General features: G+C 37.2%; 1 protein-coding gene across 3 annotated transcripts in view; it reads right to left on the reverse strand.

The window, feature by feature from the left end:
* The window catches only part of NTN4 (netrin 4), a 103,466-nt gene that overhangs the window by 9,172 nt on the left and 77,042 nt on the right, over positions 1 to 17,252 (reverse strand). For 2 of the 3 annotated variants that reach the window (XM_019799671.2, XM_011224998.3), the window contains exons 6-7: positions 6,576 to 6,789; positions 6,115 to 6,230 (exon numbers count right to left, since the gene is read on the reverse strand). In XM_019799671.2, coding sequence (XP_019655230.2) covers positions 6,115 to 6,230; positions 6,576 to 6,789 — 330 coding nt within the window. The remainder of the gene's footprint in view (positions 1 to 6,114; positions 6,231 to 6,575; positions 6,790 to 17,252) is intronic. The other variant, XM_034643987.1, reaches the window with a different exon arrangement.

The raw sequence follows: 17,252 nt of genomic DNA on the forward strand, positions 1-17,252 counted from the left end.
AGTGATTCATACAACATAATCCATAAATACTAAGAAACCATAAAAAGTCATTCAAAGTAGAGTCACTTTCTGAATTGAATTAGTTATCATTCAATAAAATATTGATTTAGGAGAAATAGAGGTAGAAACAGTGATGTATTTTAATGCTTATAATTGATGTTACAATAGATATAGTCCAGTATTAAGATTCCATGCTAATGGAAAGGAACAACTGAATGGATAAACTATAGGAAGGACAACAGTCTTTTTACAATTAATGTTCACCATAGCAAAAGTCAAATATAGTAAAACAATTGAGCAGTCCTTTGTAGGTAATGCCATCCAATTTAAAAGTATTTATTGAGTACCTATTATGTGCAGGACATGATGCTATATACTTCAGAGTGTATAAAGATGAGCAATACATAATTCTTGCCTGAAGGCTTATAATTCAGTAAGGTGAATAAAACAAGTGTACACACAGTGATAAGTGTTCTAAGACAGATATGATATGCTTGGGTGGGAGTGCTACATGTTTGGGAAGATGGAAAAAGGCTACATGGCTGAAGAAGGATTTGAAATGGACTCTGAAGAATAAGTAGGATGTTTTTTCCCGACTGTTTAAATGATATATGACAGTCATTGTGTGTCAGACATTTGCCAGGCCCTGTGAAAGACTTTCAAAATGTCTTTGATATAGTCTATACATAGCATTCTCATTGACTTATCTGCTTCCTCTCTAAACTGTGATCCTTGAGGACAATAGTTACGTCTTATTTATCTTCATGTTCCTAGAACCCAGAAGGGGTAGGATTCCCATTCTTACTTACTTGACAATTAGATATAATTTTATTATCCCTCCCCTTCTCATGCATTGCATTTCGTAGGCATTGAGTGTCACGAAAGTAGGTAACATTTACTGAGGAGCAGTTACTGTGTGCCAGGAACTATTTTAAGTGTTTCATATTTGTTTACTCATCTAAGATTCTAGCAGGTAGAAATTTGACAAGAATATAGAGATAAAAGAGTGAGGAAAGCAATGTAAGAGAGAAGGGCAGAGAGTGTTCACAGAAGAGTCAGTGGTTCTGTTTTCCTGGGTACAGAGTGAGTTGTGAATATTAGAAGATATCATGATGGACCTTGACTGATAGGCAGTTAGGGCCTGAATTTAATTTGTTAGACAAAGGGGATTTTTTTTTAAATTTGAGTGTAGTTCATACACAATGTTACATTAGTTTCAGGCGATTCAACAAGTTATATGTTATGCTATGTCACCACAAGTGTAGCTATCAACTGTCACCGTGCAATGCTATTACAATACCATTGACTATATTCCCTAAGCTGTGCCTTTATTTCCATGACTTATTAATTTCATAAATGGAAGTCTGTATCTCTCATTCCCCTTCACCCATTTTGACAATTGATAAAGGGGAATTTTCAAAGCCTATCAGATTAAAGAAATTACATGAATTAATATATATATTACATATTAATATATAATATATATATTAACCTGGCGGTACTGTATCAAAAGTATTGGGATGGAGAGAAAATGGAAGTAGGGACCAGTTAGAAGCTGATGAAACTGATGACAGCAACAGTAACTGAATTGAGTGCCAACCACAAGCCAAAACTATATAAGGAACTTTATCCATATAATCTTGTTTAATATTTATAATAACATTTTGAGGTAGGAATTATTAACAAATGAAAAAATAAAAGCTCAGAGAAGTTAATTAGCTTGTCCAAGGCAGCATAACTAACAAGTAGAACAGCCAGAGTTTTAGCCTGGGTCTGGGAGAACCTGAAGCCCCTGATCTTCCCACTACTAAGTCAGATGAAATGTGGGTCTGAACTAAAAAGGTGGCTGTAGGTCTAGAAAGAAAGAAATATTAAGGGAGGCTGCAGAGTTAGGGTCTACAAATCTTGTCAATGGATTAGAAGAGGAAGCCTAAGAATTAACTTGGAGTTTTCAGCCAAGGTGACAGGAGGAGAGCACTTCAGGGGTGTATAATTTAAGGGTTTTTTGTAGCAGTCAGTGGTTTAACTTATATTGTTGAAAGGATGTGGAATAACTCACAGACAGGAGAAAAAGCTGAAGCACCAGAACTCAGAAAAGACAAGAACCAGGAGAGCAGCAGAGATCTAGGTAGCAGGAACTGTTGTGCAGTCCCTTTTATGGATTTGCTGTCAGAATCATGAACTGGGATCACTTTCAGACCTTGTCACTTTCGGCTCAAGATTTAAGTTCTGGGGAGCGCACATCTGATTGGCCTGGACAAGACTGTACTAAATGGGGTGGGGGGAAGGGTGGCTCCCCAGAGAAAAACTGGGTTGAGCTACCACAGAAATAGCAGGAAAAAAGGGGAATTAAATAGTGGAAATGAGAAATCTAAGGTGTTTAAAATTAGCTGCTGTGATTTGTTAAATAATATTGCATATAATCTAAACATAGCAGAGATGGTTACTCATTCAGAAATTGGAGTAACCTAAGTAGATAGCCTGCGGCCCTTGCTAATTCCACCAAAGCTGGAGAGTGTGGTAACTACTGTGCTGAAAAACCTAATGGAACTCCAAATGGCATATATTATTACTCAACTGATGTTCTTCTTTGTAGTCCTTCAGCCAACAGGAACATACAAAGTTCTGTTATTTGAAGATCTTTCTGTGGTTGCTTTCCGATACTCCCTTTTCATATGTTAAGAAATCAAACATTAAAATTTTTTTCGTAAAGATTGCCATTGTAATCATTTTTTTAAAAAGATTTTATTTATTTATCTGAGAGGGAGGGGCAGGGAGGGGCAGAAGAGGAGGGAGAAGGAAAAGCAGGACTCTCCTAAGCGCAGAGCCCTTTGCGGGGCTCAATTTCATGATCCTGAGATCATGACCTGAGCTGAAACCAAGTCTAACGCTTAACCAACTGAGCCACACAGGCACCCCTAAAATTTGCTTTTGAATGAGCTTTTGTCAAACAAGCTTTAACCCAGATGTGTTGTCTTTTTTTTCCCCAGATTTTATTTTTTTATTTGACAGACAGAGAGACAGCCAGCGAGAGAGGGAACACAAGCAGGGGGAGTGGGAGAGGAAGAAGCAGGCTCCTAGGGGAGAAGCCTGATGTGGGGCTTGATCCCATAACGCCAGGATCATGCCCTGAGCCGAAGGCAGACGCCACCCAGGTGCCCCCCCAGATGTGTTGTCTTAAAGGAAATCTGGAAGGGGAGAAAAACCTAGTTAGTTAATGTTAGGCTATTAGAACACTATTTACTGTTCTGTGGTACTGGTTAAAACCAGTTTTCTTGTACAAATTCTGTAGTACTACTTAAAGCCAGTTTTGTTGTACAAGTTCTATGGCACTAATTAAAGCCATATATGTTGTACAGGAGGTAAAATTTTATATCTAATGTTCTCTATCTCCTAAGAAGTGGTAGAAATTAAGGGTATCTTGGTATAGTGCATTATATTTCTAGTTTGGGAAACTTACGGTAGGTAAATTGGTAGGTAGGCACATATATTTGAGAATGAACTATGGTGCTTAGAAAACTGATTACCTTTTGTTTGTTTGTTTAAAAAAGGTGCCACCAGCACAGCACTATTCTATACCCAATGGGAATACGGCTATTTAGCAGGAAACCAAACAATGGCTTCCTCAATCTGGAACTCCTCCAGATGAATTTCAGAGACTCTCTAGGGGTATCACAGACCTAACAGCTGTTGTGGATGTGAGTCTGGAGTGATTCTGATGCCAGCACGTTATGTGCTGAACTGGTGTGTCGCCAGCTCCCTAGTAACATGATTGATTGGCTTAATGAATGTCTTATGGTCCTAAAGAATTGATTTTTACAGATTTGGCTTAGCAGGCAAAGTTGAATAATTACAAAAATCATTGTGTGAGAAAAATAGAACAAAAGTTTCAAAAGTGTTTAAAGTTAAAATTATATAATTCAGACTATTTAGCATTGAGGCAAAATATTAATGGGAAAGATTTTTTCTTTTTCAAATGCTAAAAAAGATAAATATGACTACTTTGTATTCCTTTATCTTTCCCACCTTCTTTCTTGTTGTGAACTAAAATGAAACCATTAGGAAAATGATCACAAGATTATGGTAAGTGAAAAAAACCATGATATAGAATTGCAAATACCAGTGTTTCTCAAATTTGGGTTCTTGATTCTTGAAGAGTCCATAAGTTCTTTATGAAAATGTATTAAAATTGTGGTTTCTTACTTTGCCCCAGTCACCCTGGTTTCCTTGCTGACCTCAAGGCTTTTGCACCTGCTGTTTCTTCTGCCTAAACTCTCCTCTCTCTTTTATCTATATAGCTCATTCTCTTACCTTTTTCAGTTTTTTTTTCCTTCAAATGTCACCTTTCACGGACTTTCTTGATCTTCCTATTTAAAAGTATGCCCCCCCACCACTTATCTCCCTCCCTGCTTTATTTCTCTATTATATTAAACAACATGACCCTAAATATTTTACTTATTTATTAGCTGTCTTCCTCTACAAGAATGTAAGCTCCTTGGAGGCTGGACTTTTTATCTGTTCTGTTCTATTACTATATTTACAGTACTGGCATATATTATAGGTATTCAATAAATATTTGCTGGGTAGATGAATGAATTTATAAGGAATTCCTAATTAGTGAGAAAACAACAAATTGGAAATACACAGAAAAAGAGACCTGAATGGCCAAGAAAGCATGAAAAGTTACTAAAACTGTTAGTGATCAGGAAAATACAATTTAAAACGGCGAGGTCCCAGTCCATACTCATCAAATTGGCAAAAGTTGAGAGATTTGATAATGTTAACTTTAGAAGTCCAAAAATATTAAATGAGTTGAACTGTGCCTGACTTAGTGAGGGAGGAGAGTGCTTGGCCTCTTGTATGTGTTTTATAAAAATCTGTGAAATAAATATGAAGTATCAGTGAGGATGTGAAGCAACAGGATGTCATACCTTGCTGGTGGAATGCAAATCTTTATAACCACTTGGAGAGCTATTTGGCAATATGTGGTAAATTTGATAAAAAAAAGCATACTTGTGACCCAAGAGTGGCTAGGTTGTACCCTAAAAGAAGGATCAGCAAACATTTTCTATAAAGGGATAGATAATAAATGTGTTAAGATTTATGGGCTAAGAGACAAAATTAAAGATAATATGCAGGTACTTATATAACTTTTTAAATTATAACTATAAACCTTAGAGCAGCTAGCTTGTGGGCTGTAGAAAAACAGTTGGCAGGCCAGATTTGGTCTGAGGGCCAGTTTGCCAGCCCCTGCTCCAGTGAAACTCCTTCTTAAGTGCACAGAGTCACATTTAAGAGAACATTCATTGTAGCATTACATATAACAGTGGAAAATTGGAAATTAGAAATACCCTAAATGGCAAATAATGAGAACACAGAAACCATATATTCATATCAATAGCACAGCATGCTTATCAAACAAAGGAACAGATAAGCATCATAGGAAAACTGAGTCAGAGGAGATAGTAGTATAGACCTGGTAGACTCAGAGAAACATATTTATGTAAGAAAAAGTGTGTGGGCTTCAGTAAAAATCATCTTTTCATATTCAATTAATGGTATTCATTAGAATTTTATGAGTTTTGTTATTTGGCTTATAATTAGTTTGTAAAATTAGTTTTGTTTTCTAGTTGTAAAAAAGATATAAGGAGTTCACACAGCTTTGTGTATATTAAGTTACACTAGGTCTGTAAGAATATTTTTCCTTTAAATGGATCTCTACATTTCCAAACCTGATATATTCAATTAACTCTCACCCATGTTAAACATATGTTTTAGAGAGAGAGAAACACACCAAAACACTAACAGTTTGGGTAATGAGATTTGGGTATTTTTTTACTGTGATGTTTTATGTTTTCCAAATTTTCTATATTAATTAGGTATGTTACTCTAATAATCAGAAAATAACAAATAAAATAAACAAAAGCTTGTTAAAATACTCTGGCTATCTTTAATAGTTTTACACTTATGGACAGGGGTGTCACTACTTTATTAACCTCAGAACTGAAGAGTTCCCCTCCTAGGATCTAAGAGTTGTTTTCTGGTTTGTCATGAATCACTGTTAATTGAGACCAGACCTGGAAATATGATAACTGGTTATATCCATTGTCTCACCTGAGTGTCGAAGTGCAGAAAATCCTTGCTCATCCTCCCACTCCCAGGTTGGTTCGCTTTTATTGTGCATGGAATGGAAGTCAGGAATTCCATGATACCAGTCTATGTCTGTGCTGCTAATAAAATAGAAAATGATGAATTTAAGGACCTTCTTAGAACTTGAATGAAATGAACATGTGTATGGAGACTTAAACCTAATCAGGTACCTTCCCATCCTTTTAGTTTTCAGAAATAGTGTTTTAAGGGCCTATTGTTAAGAATAACTTACTCTGCAAAATGAACAAGACCATCTCTAGAATCTTGCAAGAACAAATGACTCTGTAATTTGACAAAGATTCTTTAAAGAGCTGTGCAAATACATCTTTGCTCCACTGCTGGCATGCAAGATTTTCCAAACCACTACCAGATCTTCAAAAGAATCTGAAGGACACATGGACAGAGCAAGAGCCATGAGCATTCACCTGCTGATGCAGTCTCCTGTGAGCGGGTCACAGCTGCCTGCGCAGTCACAGGGCCTGCAGCCGTAGTCTCCAAAGCCCCAGTACCCCACCATACACCTGTCACAATGTGGCCCTGCCACCCCAGGCTTGCAAGGGCAGTCACCATTGCTGGGGTCACAGAAGGTCACTGAGCTGAAAGGAAGGACAGCTGATCCAACTGGATGACAGGAACACACTACAACAGAGAGGACACACAAGGATCAATGAGTAACTGGTTATCTGTGATTTGGTTTCCCTTCACCACCCAGCGTACCTCTAAGGCTCTTCCTCTAGCCAGTTGGTATATGCTCAGAGAATGAAAACTAATTAAATTACAGATGAGAAGATAAAATCAGGGAAACACATTTGCTGCAAAACGAACTACATTACTCTAAGTTAGAGGGCATTAAATATGAATGGATTTTGCTTGGGGTGTTGAGAATGAATCAGCAAAGAAGACAAAGAAGGAGCAGTTAGCCAGAAAGGAAATCAAATCATGAGAGCGTGGTGTTCTGGAAGCTAAACAAAGTTTCAGCATCAGGTAGGCAACATCAACTGTGTTAAATGCTGATAGTCCCGAGAAGATGGGGATTGGGAATATGTTTTGGCATCTGACAAAATGAAGACCACTGTGTCCTTGATAGGAACAGTTTCACTCTAATGATGAGTGGTGAACCTATTTGAAGAAGACTCAGGAGATGGGAGTAGAGGAATTTGAGCATGAGAACAGACAGCTCTTTTGAGGAACTTTTCTATATGGGCACAGAAATATAGTGGTAGCTAAAACTGGAGGGGGATATGAATGTAAGTGAAAGTTTGAGTTTTTGTTTTGTTTATTTTAAGATGAGAGAAATTGAGACAGATTTGATGTTGATGGGAATGATCCAATAGAAAGGGAAAAATTGATGACCAGAAGAAAGCTGGGAGCATTGTTGGAGGGATATTTAAGCATACTGGAGTAAGGAAGACAGACAAGATCTGGTGCAGAAGAGAAGGTGTTGGCCTTGGGTAGGAACGTGATCAGTTCATAGCAACAGGATGCAGAGCAGAGCGTAGGGACTCAGATACAGGAAGGTGGATAAATGCAGTAGTGGGAGCTGGTGGAACTTTTCTTCTGATTGCTTGTATTTTCTGGATAAAATAGGAAGCAAAGTCATCAGGAGAGAGAAAAAGAGTAGCACTAGGAGAGTGAATGAGAGACATAGAAAGTGAAGTATAATTTCCAGGCACATAAAGGCCATACTTGAGGACAGTAGTCATGAATTTATAGTGATACAGCCAAGAGGGTTCAGGTTTGAGATGGGAAGAAAGCTGCATTTAATTTGCATGGTGTTATGGACTGACCGTAACCCCCCCAGATTCATATGTTGAAGCCTAAGCTCCAGTGTGATGGTATCTGGAGGTGGGATCTTTGGGAGGTTTGGACGCGGTCTTGGGGGTGATGAGATTGGTGCCTTTATAAGTGGATGAAAAGCTCAGTGCCCTCTTCTTTAGGAAGTATGTGAGGCTGCAATGAGAAGTTGGCAGTCTACAACCCAGAAGAGAGCTCTCCCCAGCACCCAGCTGTCCTGAACCTTGGTTTCTTTGTTGGGTATCTAGGTCTCATAGAGATTTCATGAGGATGAAATGATTTTAGATGAAATTACTTCAGCAAGATACATAGCACAGTCTGACACCTACTAGGCCAATTCTTCCTGCTAAGTCTTCTCAACTGATAAAACTCTAGATCCCACCCCATCCTTTATTCCCTTGGAAACATCTTCTATTGATTCATTTCTTCGTCATTAAAATCACAGTTTGGCTTCAGTCTGGCTTCAAATCTCAACTACTGACTGTGTGACTTTGGCAAGATACTTAGCTTCTCATTATCCCAGTTTTCTTGTCTTTAAAATGGAAATGAGAACCATATCTCACCTTATACGGTGGTTGTGTAGATAAAAGGAGATCATGCGTGTAGTATATGGCTACAATTGTGTGGTGTCTGGCACGTGGTTAATTAATAGTGAACTAACAATTTAATTCAGTAAATAATTCTTGTAGAGCTGTGGGATCTATGCTTGTGTAAGTAATGGTGCCACCCCTCAAGGAACTCATGGTTTGTTGGGGAAACAGAGGAGTAAATAAAAATTTTCCATACACTGTGAGTAGGTACTCTAATAGAGGCCTGTGCGTGCTATGGGAGCACAGGAAAGGGAACACAGGCTGAGGGAATCACATGGGGATACTTTTTAAAAAAAATTTAATTTAATTTAATTTCAATTAATTAACATATAGTATATTATTAGTTTCAGAGGTAGAGTTCAGTGATTTCATCAGTTGTATATAACACCCATTACTTATTACATCACATGCCTTTCTTAATGCCCATCACCCAGTTACCCCATCCCACTCCCTTCCCCAACAACCCTCAGTTTTTTTCCTATGGTTAAGAGTCTCTCATGCTTTGTCTCCCTCTATGATTTCATCTTGTTTTATTTTTCCCTCCCTTCCCCATGCTCCTCTGTTTTGTTTCTTAAATTCAACATATGAGTGAAATCATATGATAATTGTCTTTCTCTAATTGACTTATTTCACTTAGCATAATACCCTCTAGTTTCATCTATGTTGTTGCAAATGGCAAGATTTCAATTTTTTGATGGCTGAGTAATGTTCTATTGTATATATATATACCACATCCTCTTTATTCATTCATCTGTTGATGGGCATCTGAGCTCTTTCCATAGTTTAGCTATTGTGGACATTGCTGCTATAAACATTGGGATGCATGTGTCCCTTCAAATCACTGTGTTTATATCCTTTGGATAAATACCTAGTAGTGTAATTGCTGGGTCATAGGGTAGCTCTATATTTAACTTTTGGAATAACCTCCATACTGTTTTCCAGAATGGCTGCATCAGCTTGCATTCCCACCAAGAGTGTAAGAGTGTTCCCCTTTCTCTGCATCCTTGAAACATTTGTTGTTTCCTGACTTGTTAATTTTAGCCATTCTGACTGGTGTGAGGTGGTATCTCATTTTTTGATTTGTATTTCCCTGATGCTGAGTGATGTTGACCACTTTTTTCATGTGTCTGTTGGCCATTTATATGTCTTCTTTGGAGAAATGTCTGTTCATGTCTTCAGCCCGTTTCATTACTGGATTATTTGTTCTTTGGGTGTTGAGTTTGATAAGTTCTTTATAGATTTTGGATACTAGCCCTTAATCTGATAAAGCATTTGCAAATATCTTCTCTCATTCTGTAGGTTGTCTTTTGGTTTTGTCGACTGTTTCCTCTGCTGTGCAAAAGCTTTTTATCTTGATGAAGTCCCAATAGTTCATTTTTGCCTTTGTTTCCCTTGACTTTGGAGACGTGTCTAGCAAGATGTTGCTGCGGCCAAGATCAAAGAAGTTGCAGCCTCTGTTCTCCTCTAGGATTTTTTTTAATCAATTTTGACAATTTGATTTCCAAAATAGGCTGAAATTCTTCACTTTGCCCCTGGGAGGATTTTAGTGGCAAAACAGCTTTCTTGACTACTTTGTTTTATAGACTTAGGTTACTCTCCTACTACATGTTCTTTTCTTTGGATAAAATACATTCGTCTGCTCTTACTCTCCCTTTGTGGATGAGAGTATATTGGAAAAAGTAGGGTGTGATCTATGATCCTATTGCTTATAAGGAGATATCCCACCATGTAATCTAGGACAAGAGTCACAGCTGTCAACCTACATGAACATAATAAGTATGTAAACAAGAATACAAAATGCCCAGGGACATAATGGGAGAATTGTGGCTTCCTTTATTCTGATGGGGTTGCTAAAGCTTTTGGTGGTAGAGTCAAAGGAAACCATTGCTGCCTTTTCTCTTTATTCCCACCTCCACCGGAACTCTAGGAGTCGTTTGCACACCTTTCATTCAGAGTGATCCGTGATACTGACCCTACTGTTCAGACAACCATTTGGGTTCAGCATCTCATCCCTTTTTAAAAATCACCAGGACTCCTTAGTATTACCTGATAGCCGTAGCTTTTGCTATTCTGTTAGTAAAAGCAACACTGGGAGCAAAACACCCTGAAAGTATGTGCTCCTGTTTTAGCTTTTCTAAAAACAGAACTCAAAGTTCAAGGCCCTCAGCTGGGAAAGAAGCAGCTTGTCAAGGGCTTTCACACTGCCCAGTGGCCACTCCCTCACCAGAGCCTCCCAGCTTTCCAACAACTATCTTCCCCTGAAAAGGCCAAGGCCTTATATAATTTCTGATGGTGAATTTTAAATATCAAAGCCATTTCAAGAGCTGACTGGCTGCCCCCTGAGGTTCTTAGAATTGGAGTTAAGGGCAATGACTGAGNCAATGACTGAGGGGCGCCTGGGTGGCATAGCGGTTAAGCATCTGCCTTTGGCTCAGGGCATGATCCCGGCGTTATGGGATCGAGCCCCACATCAGGCTCCTCTGCTATGAGCCTGCTTCTTCCTCTCCCACTCCCCCTGCTTGTGTTCCCTCTCTCGCTGGCTGTCTCTNCCCCTGAGGTTCTTAGAATTGGAGTTAAGGGCAATGACTGAGATGCAGCTCTAAACAGAAAAAAAAACAGTATGATCTGTTATTAATGTATCAAGCATGAAGTTAAATGTTAGATAAAATGAATTCTTCCACCTTTTTTGGTACTACTTTCTCCTTTCCTTCTACTATCAATTATTTTTGCTAGTGGATGAACAACTACGGAAAAATAAAGTTGTAAACAAAGGCAATTGTCAAAGGCAATATGCTTTGCCCCTTTACTCTCCTAGGGAACATTTTTTTATTCATCCTTTAAATATAATACACATTGTGTTCAAAGATAGGTAATGCCACAGTATTCAAGATGAATGTTAATGTCAAATAAAATTATGCGAGAATAAATCTAATAAGAAATTAAGCTAAATTAAGACTTGCCTTTCACTTATTGAAATGCAATGTCCCCTGAGTTAGTGCATATCCCACACCGAAGGAGATCCATGTATGCATAAATCTAGTCATTTGTGCCCCTACTAAATGCTTTAAAAAATAAATGTAAGGTATTTAAGTATATTTTCTGTGTTTTCTATAAACTGTAAATGAGTAATGCAAATAAATACAAAAGTCATACCCTTTATTTTGAATGCTTTACTATGTGACCACTGCTGGGCCCTCAATTTGATTTCTGTATCTTTCCTTTCCTGTTTACTAGTTGTAACTGAGCCAGTTACTATTTATTCCAGGGTATATCTAAAAGATCTTAGACAGCTAAATAGCCAATTTTATATTCCTGGGTTGCTACTTCGGTTAAAATTGAGGAAGAATTTGTCTGTACTTTTGAACGTACAGACAAATTCCGTCACAGGAAAACTTTTAAGTATAATTTTAGACACCGTATTTAGGATTTGGTTATACCAAACACCATTATCTTTTTGTTGAAGAAAGCCTCCTGTATTCCCATTCCACTCAAGGCACCGTCTACACAGGTGCCTAGTCAGGAACCTGGGTCATCCCTAACTCCTTTTTCCTTTTGATAAAGAATCCCCATTGACCCCATCTATCTTCTCCTTTGAACTGACGTGGTTCATCCTTACTATACTCCATCATGGTACCCTTTTTTTCCGTAATGTACTGCAGTTTTGTTTTTAAAGATTTTATTTTCAAGTTATCTCTACACCCAATATGGGGCTCAAACTCACAACCCTGAGATCAAGAATCACATGCTCCACGGGTAAATTTTTAATTACATATTTACGTGGATAAATTCATTTATAGTCTGTTTCCATGGAATTAAGAACTCTGTTTTGTTGTATATACACTGAATAGGATAGGCCTGCCACAAGGTAAGCAGTGAGTAAATCTGTGTTGAGTTTTAAAAAATTGGTGAATTATAGTCACTTAATAAATATTTCTTAATGATAGATGTTCTTCTGGCCTCCAGTGTAATCTCTTTATGATTTTTCACCTCCCTGCTGTCTCTATAGTACACTTTGAAGGCCTAGAAGGTAGAAACCAACATCTTTCATCTCTGTATCCCCAAAACCTAGGGCCATGCTGACCCATTTCAGGGACTCACTCAATCTTTGTTGAACGAATGTTCCTCTGAATGAGTGACAACCATGAAATACGTGTTGATGAAACTCCTGAAAGGCTCATATTATTTCTTTTATAGGTTTTTACCATTTTAGCACCACAGCATTGTGGTGCACTGCAATCCCAAGTCACTAGAAACAGAGCAAACAAACAAACAAACACACAGAACCACAGAAACAGCACAGAAACAAGAGCAGAAAACTGAAGGGGTTAAACAGAACAGATTATCCAGAGCCCTCCCAGGGCAAGACTGTTCCCTACATTTAATGCTTCACTCAGTTGAGTTTTATTATTTATTATTTTTTGATAAAAGTTCTTTATTCTAACTCTGTAGGAGACATTCCCCACCCACAAATGCCTTTCATTGGTGGCGAAATTTTTTTTCACGTTAATCAATCTTTTTTCCTCACTTTCATCCAATTACATCTAATTACGACTCTTTGTTCTAGCGAAGTAAATTATGTTTTGCCACTCCCTATGTCCCCTTACACCTTTTGAGTGTGTGAAGAAAGTTGTGGTATTTTCTTCCTGAGCAGTTTCCTAGTTAAGTTGAGAATATTTAGCCTCTTTCATATTTATTCATTAGTATCTCTCTTTTCTTGATTGTTTTTTTGGCCTATGAAGAACATTCCTCGGTTGTCTTCCATCTTTCTTATACTAAGATTCCTTAAGATAAATGCAGCTCTTTAGGTTCAAACTTCACATGGCTATTCATCAGGAAGCAGGGTCTTATTCCAAACCCAGTACCACACGTTTCTTCAAAAGTCTAGGCTCCTTTAAAAATTATTTTTGGTTCTAATATATATGTCTGATTATTTCTGCATTTTAAAACTCATTTTGTTTTTATCAACCAGGACACAGTGTAGAATCAAAAACATCACTTAACTCCTAAAAATTGCTAAATGAGATAGTTTATGTAAATTGCCCATAGTAGCCATTCAACAAATGCTACTTCTCTTCTTTACAGCCCATTCTAAGTTTGTCCAGGCTTTCTGAGAGTTTTGATATATCACAATTATTTGTTTGATTATTTATTGCTTGTTCTCATCAAATGCAGAATGGCATATTGCTTATGTATTCAGTGAATTATACTTTCTGTTTTGGAGACATGTTAAAGAATTTTGTGACCCCTCCCACTTCTCTTCCCAAATGTGACTGACTTTTATTATTGATCAGTTCATAAAATTTCTCCTTTTGGGGGGGTGGTTTTAATTTATGTCATTTGAACTTTTTAAAGGATAGTTCTAGTATGATTACTACGTTATGATATATGAATTTTTTCTATCTCTTTCACTTCTTAACCCTCTGGTTTTACATCTTGTATTTTTTAAAAGCTGAGATTAAATGTTCCCAACTATTATTGCCAAGTGACTGGTTCTATTTAAAGTTTGCTTTTCAAAAACAGTTACTTCATATTGATTCTATGCTGAAATCATTGCTTTCAGCATACAACAAGGATGTCTATGTTGTTTATTTGACATAAAATGAATTCGTGTGCTTTGTTGAAACTATAATTTGAACAAAAAAGCCCACTAAGCTGCTGTAAGGAAGATACTTTAATGACCTTTGGGAAACAATCCTTTTCTGATACGGACTGGAACATAGGTACAACAGTGAAAAGTGGGAAGCGTCATTGTGGTAAGGTAATTTGGATTTAATTAATTTCAGAATTTTATTTCTGGGACTATTTAAAGGTAAAGAATAACCACCATAAAGGTAGAATGAAATAATTATTAAATAGACCTACAAACAAGCAGAGAAACACAGAGATTCTTCTTGGGAGCGTGATGAGAAGATGATATTTGAGTAGACTGTGAAGAACGGAAAGACAGTCTGCAGCAAGATAGTCACCTACTGTAGGCACTGTGTTTCCATCAGTTGAGCTGAGGACTTCACCTAAGATAGAAAGAAGAAAAGAAGAAAAAAAAAAGCAAGAAGAAAAAAAAAGAGATAGATTTGGATGGATGAGAGCTCTTTAGAAAGATAGCCGCCTGGCAGGGTAATGGTAACCAAGTAACAAAACGGTATCTTGGTAAACACTTGGTTTGAGTTTTAGGGCAGAAGGACCAAGTTTATTTTTATTCACTCTCTGCTGAAAGGCAATCGACTACATTTATTTTGGCCCACCAGGGAGGAAGGAAGTGCATGTCAGTTTTTCAAGTTGTTTACTTTGACAGGGAATAAATCCTGCTTTCTTTTCCATTTGCTGATTTTTCTTTAAATCTGGAAGGAGACTATGCAATAGTTAAAAATACGTCACAACATCAAAGTCAATAAATTTATTATAAAGGAACTAACTGGCTGTTTCCTAAAAAAAAAAAAAGAGCTAATTCTATAAAGCGTTTCTTCAAACATCTATTTCAAACCATGTGTTCTATTAAAGCATGAGAAATTTTCTGTAGAGAAATGTCATAGAATAGCTGTCATTATTCCACACCCAATTTCCTATGCATCTAACATTTAAGATATTCTTTGGTGTCAAAATGGGGTGGGGGGGAGAATGGAGCTTCATGAAGAACTATAGTCAATGATTATTTAATCCAACACAATAAAATACCTATTGTAGTTTAGTACTATGTTCTGAAGTATGTGAATGCAGAAGTAAAAATAAATTGTCAGTGTCACGGTAAGCTAATTTTATTATAAATTCCAGTCTCATTACACAACAATGCACTTTAAAATATGAGGTATTTATGGTAAATCAATTTATATACTATGAATAAGAGGGAGTTCTCTGAATGGAATTGCTAGGTATTTATTTTGAAACTGTTACATGAAAAACAGACATCTTAGAATCCTGCCAGAATTTTTTTTTTTTTTTGAGAAAAGCAGAGGTTCTAAGTTGGACATTCTTCAGTGGGAAAGATAAGTGATATGAATGCTTATGAGCATTTATATCTATCATTGAGTCAGGAAAAATGTCTAGCCAGAGTTTTAAGTAATCCTTTAGGATTTTCTGTTGTAGATATGGCTAATTCAGTGAGTAGATTAAGTTATAGATGATTATTAGCTTAAAATCTTTCATCCAAGGATGGGAATGAATAAAGCTCATGCTAGAAACAATGGTGTACGTAATGGTTCTCAAATTCTCGTCAGTGGACTGATAGGCTGAGTCAGAATCACCAATGATGCTTTTTAGAAAAAAAAAATACAGATTTCTGCCCTTGGTTCCTGTTGGAGATTCTGATTCAGAAGATCTAGGGAAGGGCTCTGAGAGTTCATATTTTCAATAAGTGCTCCAAGTGATTTTGATCCATTGACAGGGTTGGGAACCAATGACTAGATCAGAACAGTGCTTGAAATCAAAGAAAGAAGCTGAGGCAAGGCTTCATTCAAAGAAGAGAAATCATTCCACTTGTGGTGGAGAGTCTGAGTCTGAGTTCCTGAGTTGAAAAATGATCTGATAAGCTTGAAATTGGGGGGAATAACTTAAACCATAGAAATTGGCCAATGCTACAAGTCAGGGCATTTCCCATCCCTAGAAAACTAGCACACTACTGTTCAGTGGGGTTATTCTCACATTTTAAATATGTCTGCCAAAGGAAAATCTACTTAGGTGATAGGAAACAACAGGTACATAAGTGACATTGAAGATTTCAAGTGAGTTACTCTAAAAGAGACTGCTCTTTTAAAACAGAAAGATAATATTCCTCAAAGTATCTTAGTACACAGTGATAATTATACTTTCCCTTTTACTTCTGTACCTTAGCGAACAACTAGTTTGAGCCTCCATTCTGCTCTCAGCCCTAGATTCAGCTGGAAAGATTCACATTTTCCCTTGTGTTTACAGACCTTAAATGCACTGTCCTTTACATTTTTTTTTTCTGAGTTGTAGAAATAAATTTAGTTTCAATGATCTCTACTAGCCTTAAAAAAACAAACATCTCTGGAATCCTCAGAAGTGCTTTCTTGGCTATGGAAATGTGTAGTTGATTGTTTGGGTCCCACAGTTGGTTCTGCTTAAGGCTGGAATCCAGAGGAAGTGAGAACAGAGTTGATTTAATTATTCACAGGAATAAATCTATTGGCTAGTAGATTTGGTTTAGAGCTCTTTTTATTCAGTTTTGATGAATTTATGACCATCAACTAGAAATGTATACATAAGGACAATAGCATTTAGCATAGTGCTTGTCAAGAGAGTGGGAAGGGAAAAAATAGCCTAGAGCATCAATGGCGCTAATAAATCCTTGGCTTATTTGGCAAAGAGCTAACTGTGAACACAGTCCCAAGATTGATGTCGCCGATATTTGTTGAACGGAATAATGTGTCCAGGTAAGTATTCTATTAAATGTATTCTTTGAGGAAGAATAACATCAGTTCATTTCCCTTTCTAGATCCACTCATTAAAGTCAACAACGGCAATCATTGATTAGAAAATAGGACAAACACTGTGTTTGTACTTTTAGAGGAAAAAAAAAAAAACAGCCCCCAAAGAAGTATCAAAGGCATCTCTTTAAGGGAAGTCTTTCCTTAATTGCTTTCACCCTACCGCACACTTTTCTCTGAGATACTCGATGTATCTCTTTCATTGCATTTTGCTCATACAGTGGTAATAATAATAGTACCAACGTCAAAGAGCTTTTGTGAAAATTAAGTGAGTTAA

Source organism: Ailuropoda melanoleuca, chromosome 15 (genome assembly GCF_002007445.2).
Source record: "Ailuropoda melanoleuca isolate Jingjing chromosome 15, ASM200744v2, whole genome shotgun sequence".
Taxonomy (NCBI): domain Eukaryota; kingdom Metazoa; phylum Chordata; class Mammalia; order Carnivora; family Ursidae; genus Ailuropoda; species Ailuropoda melanoleuca.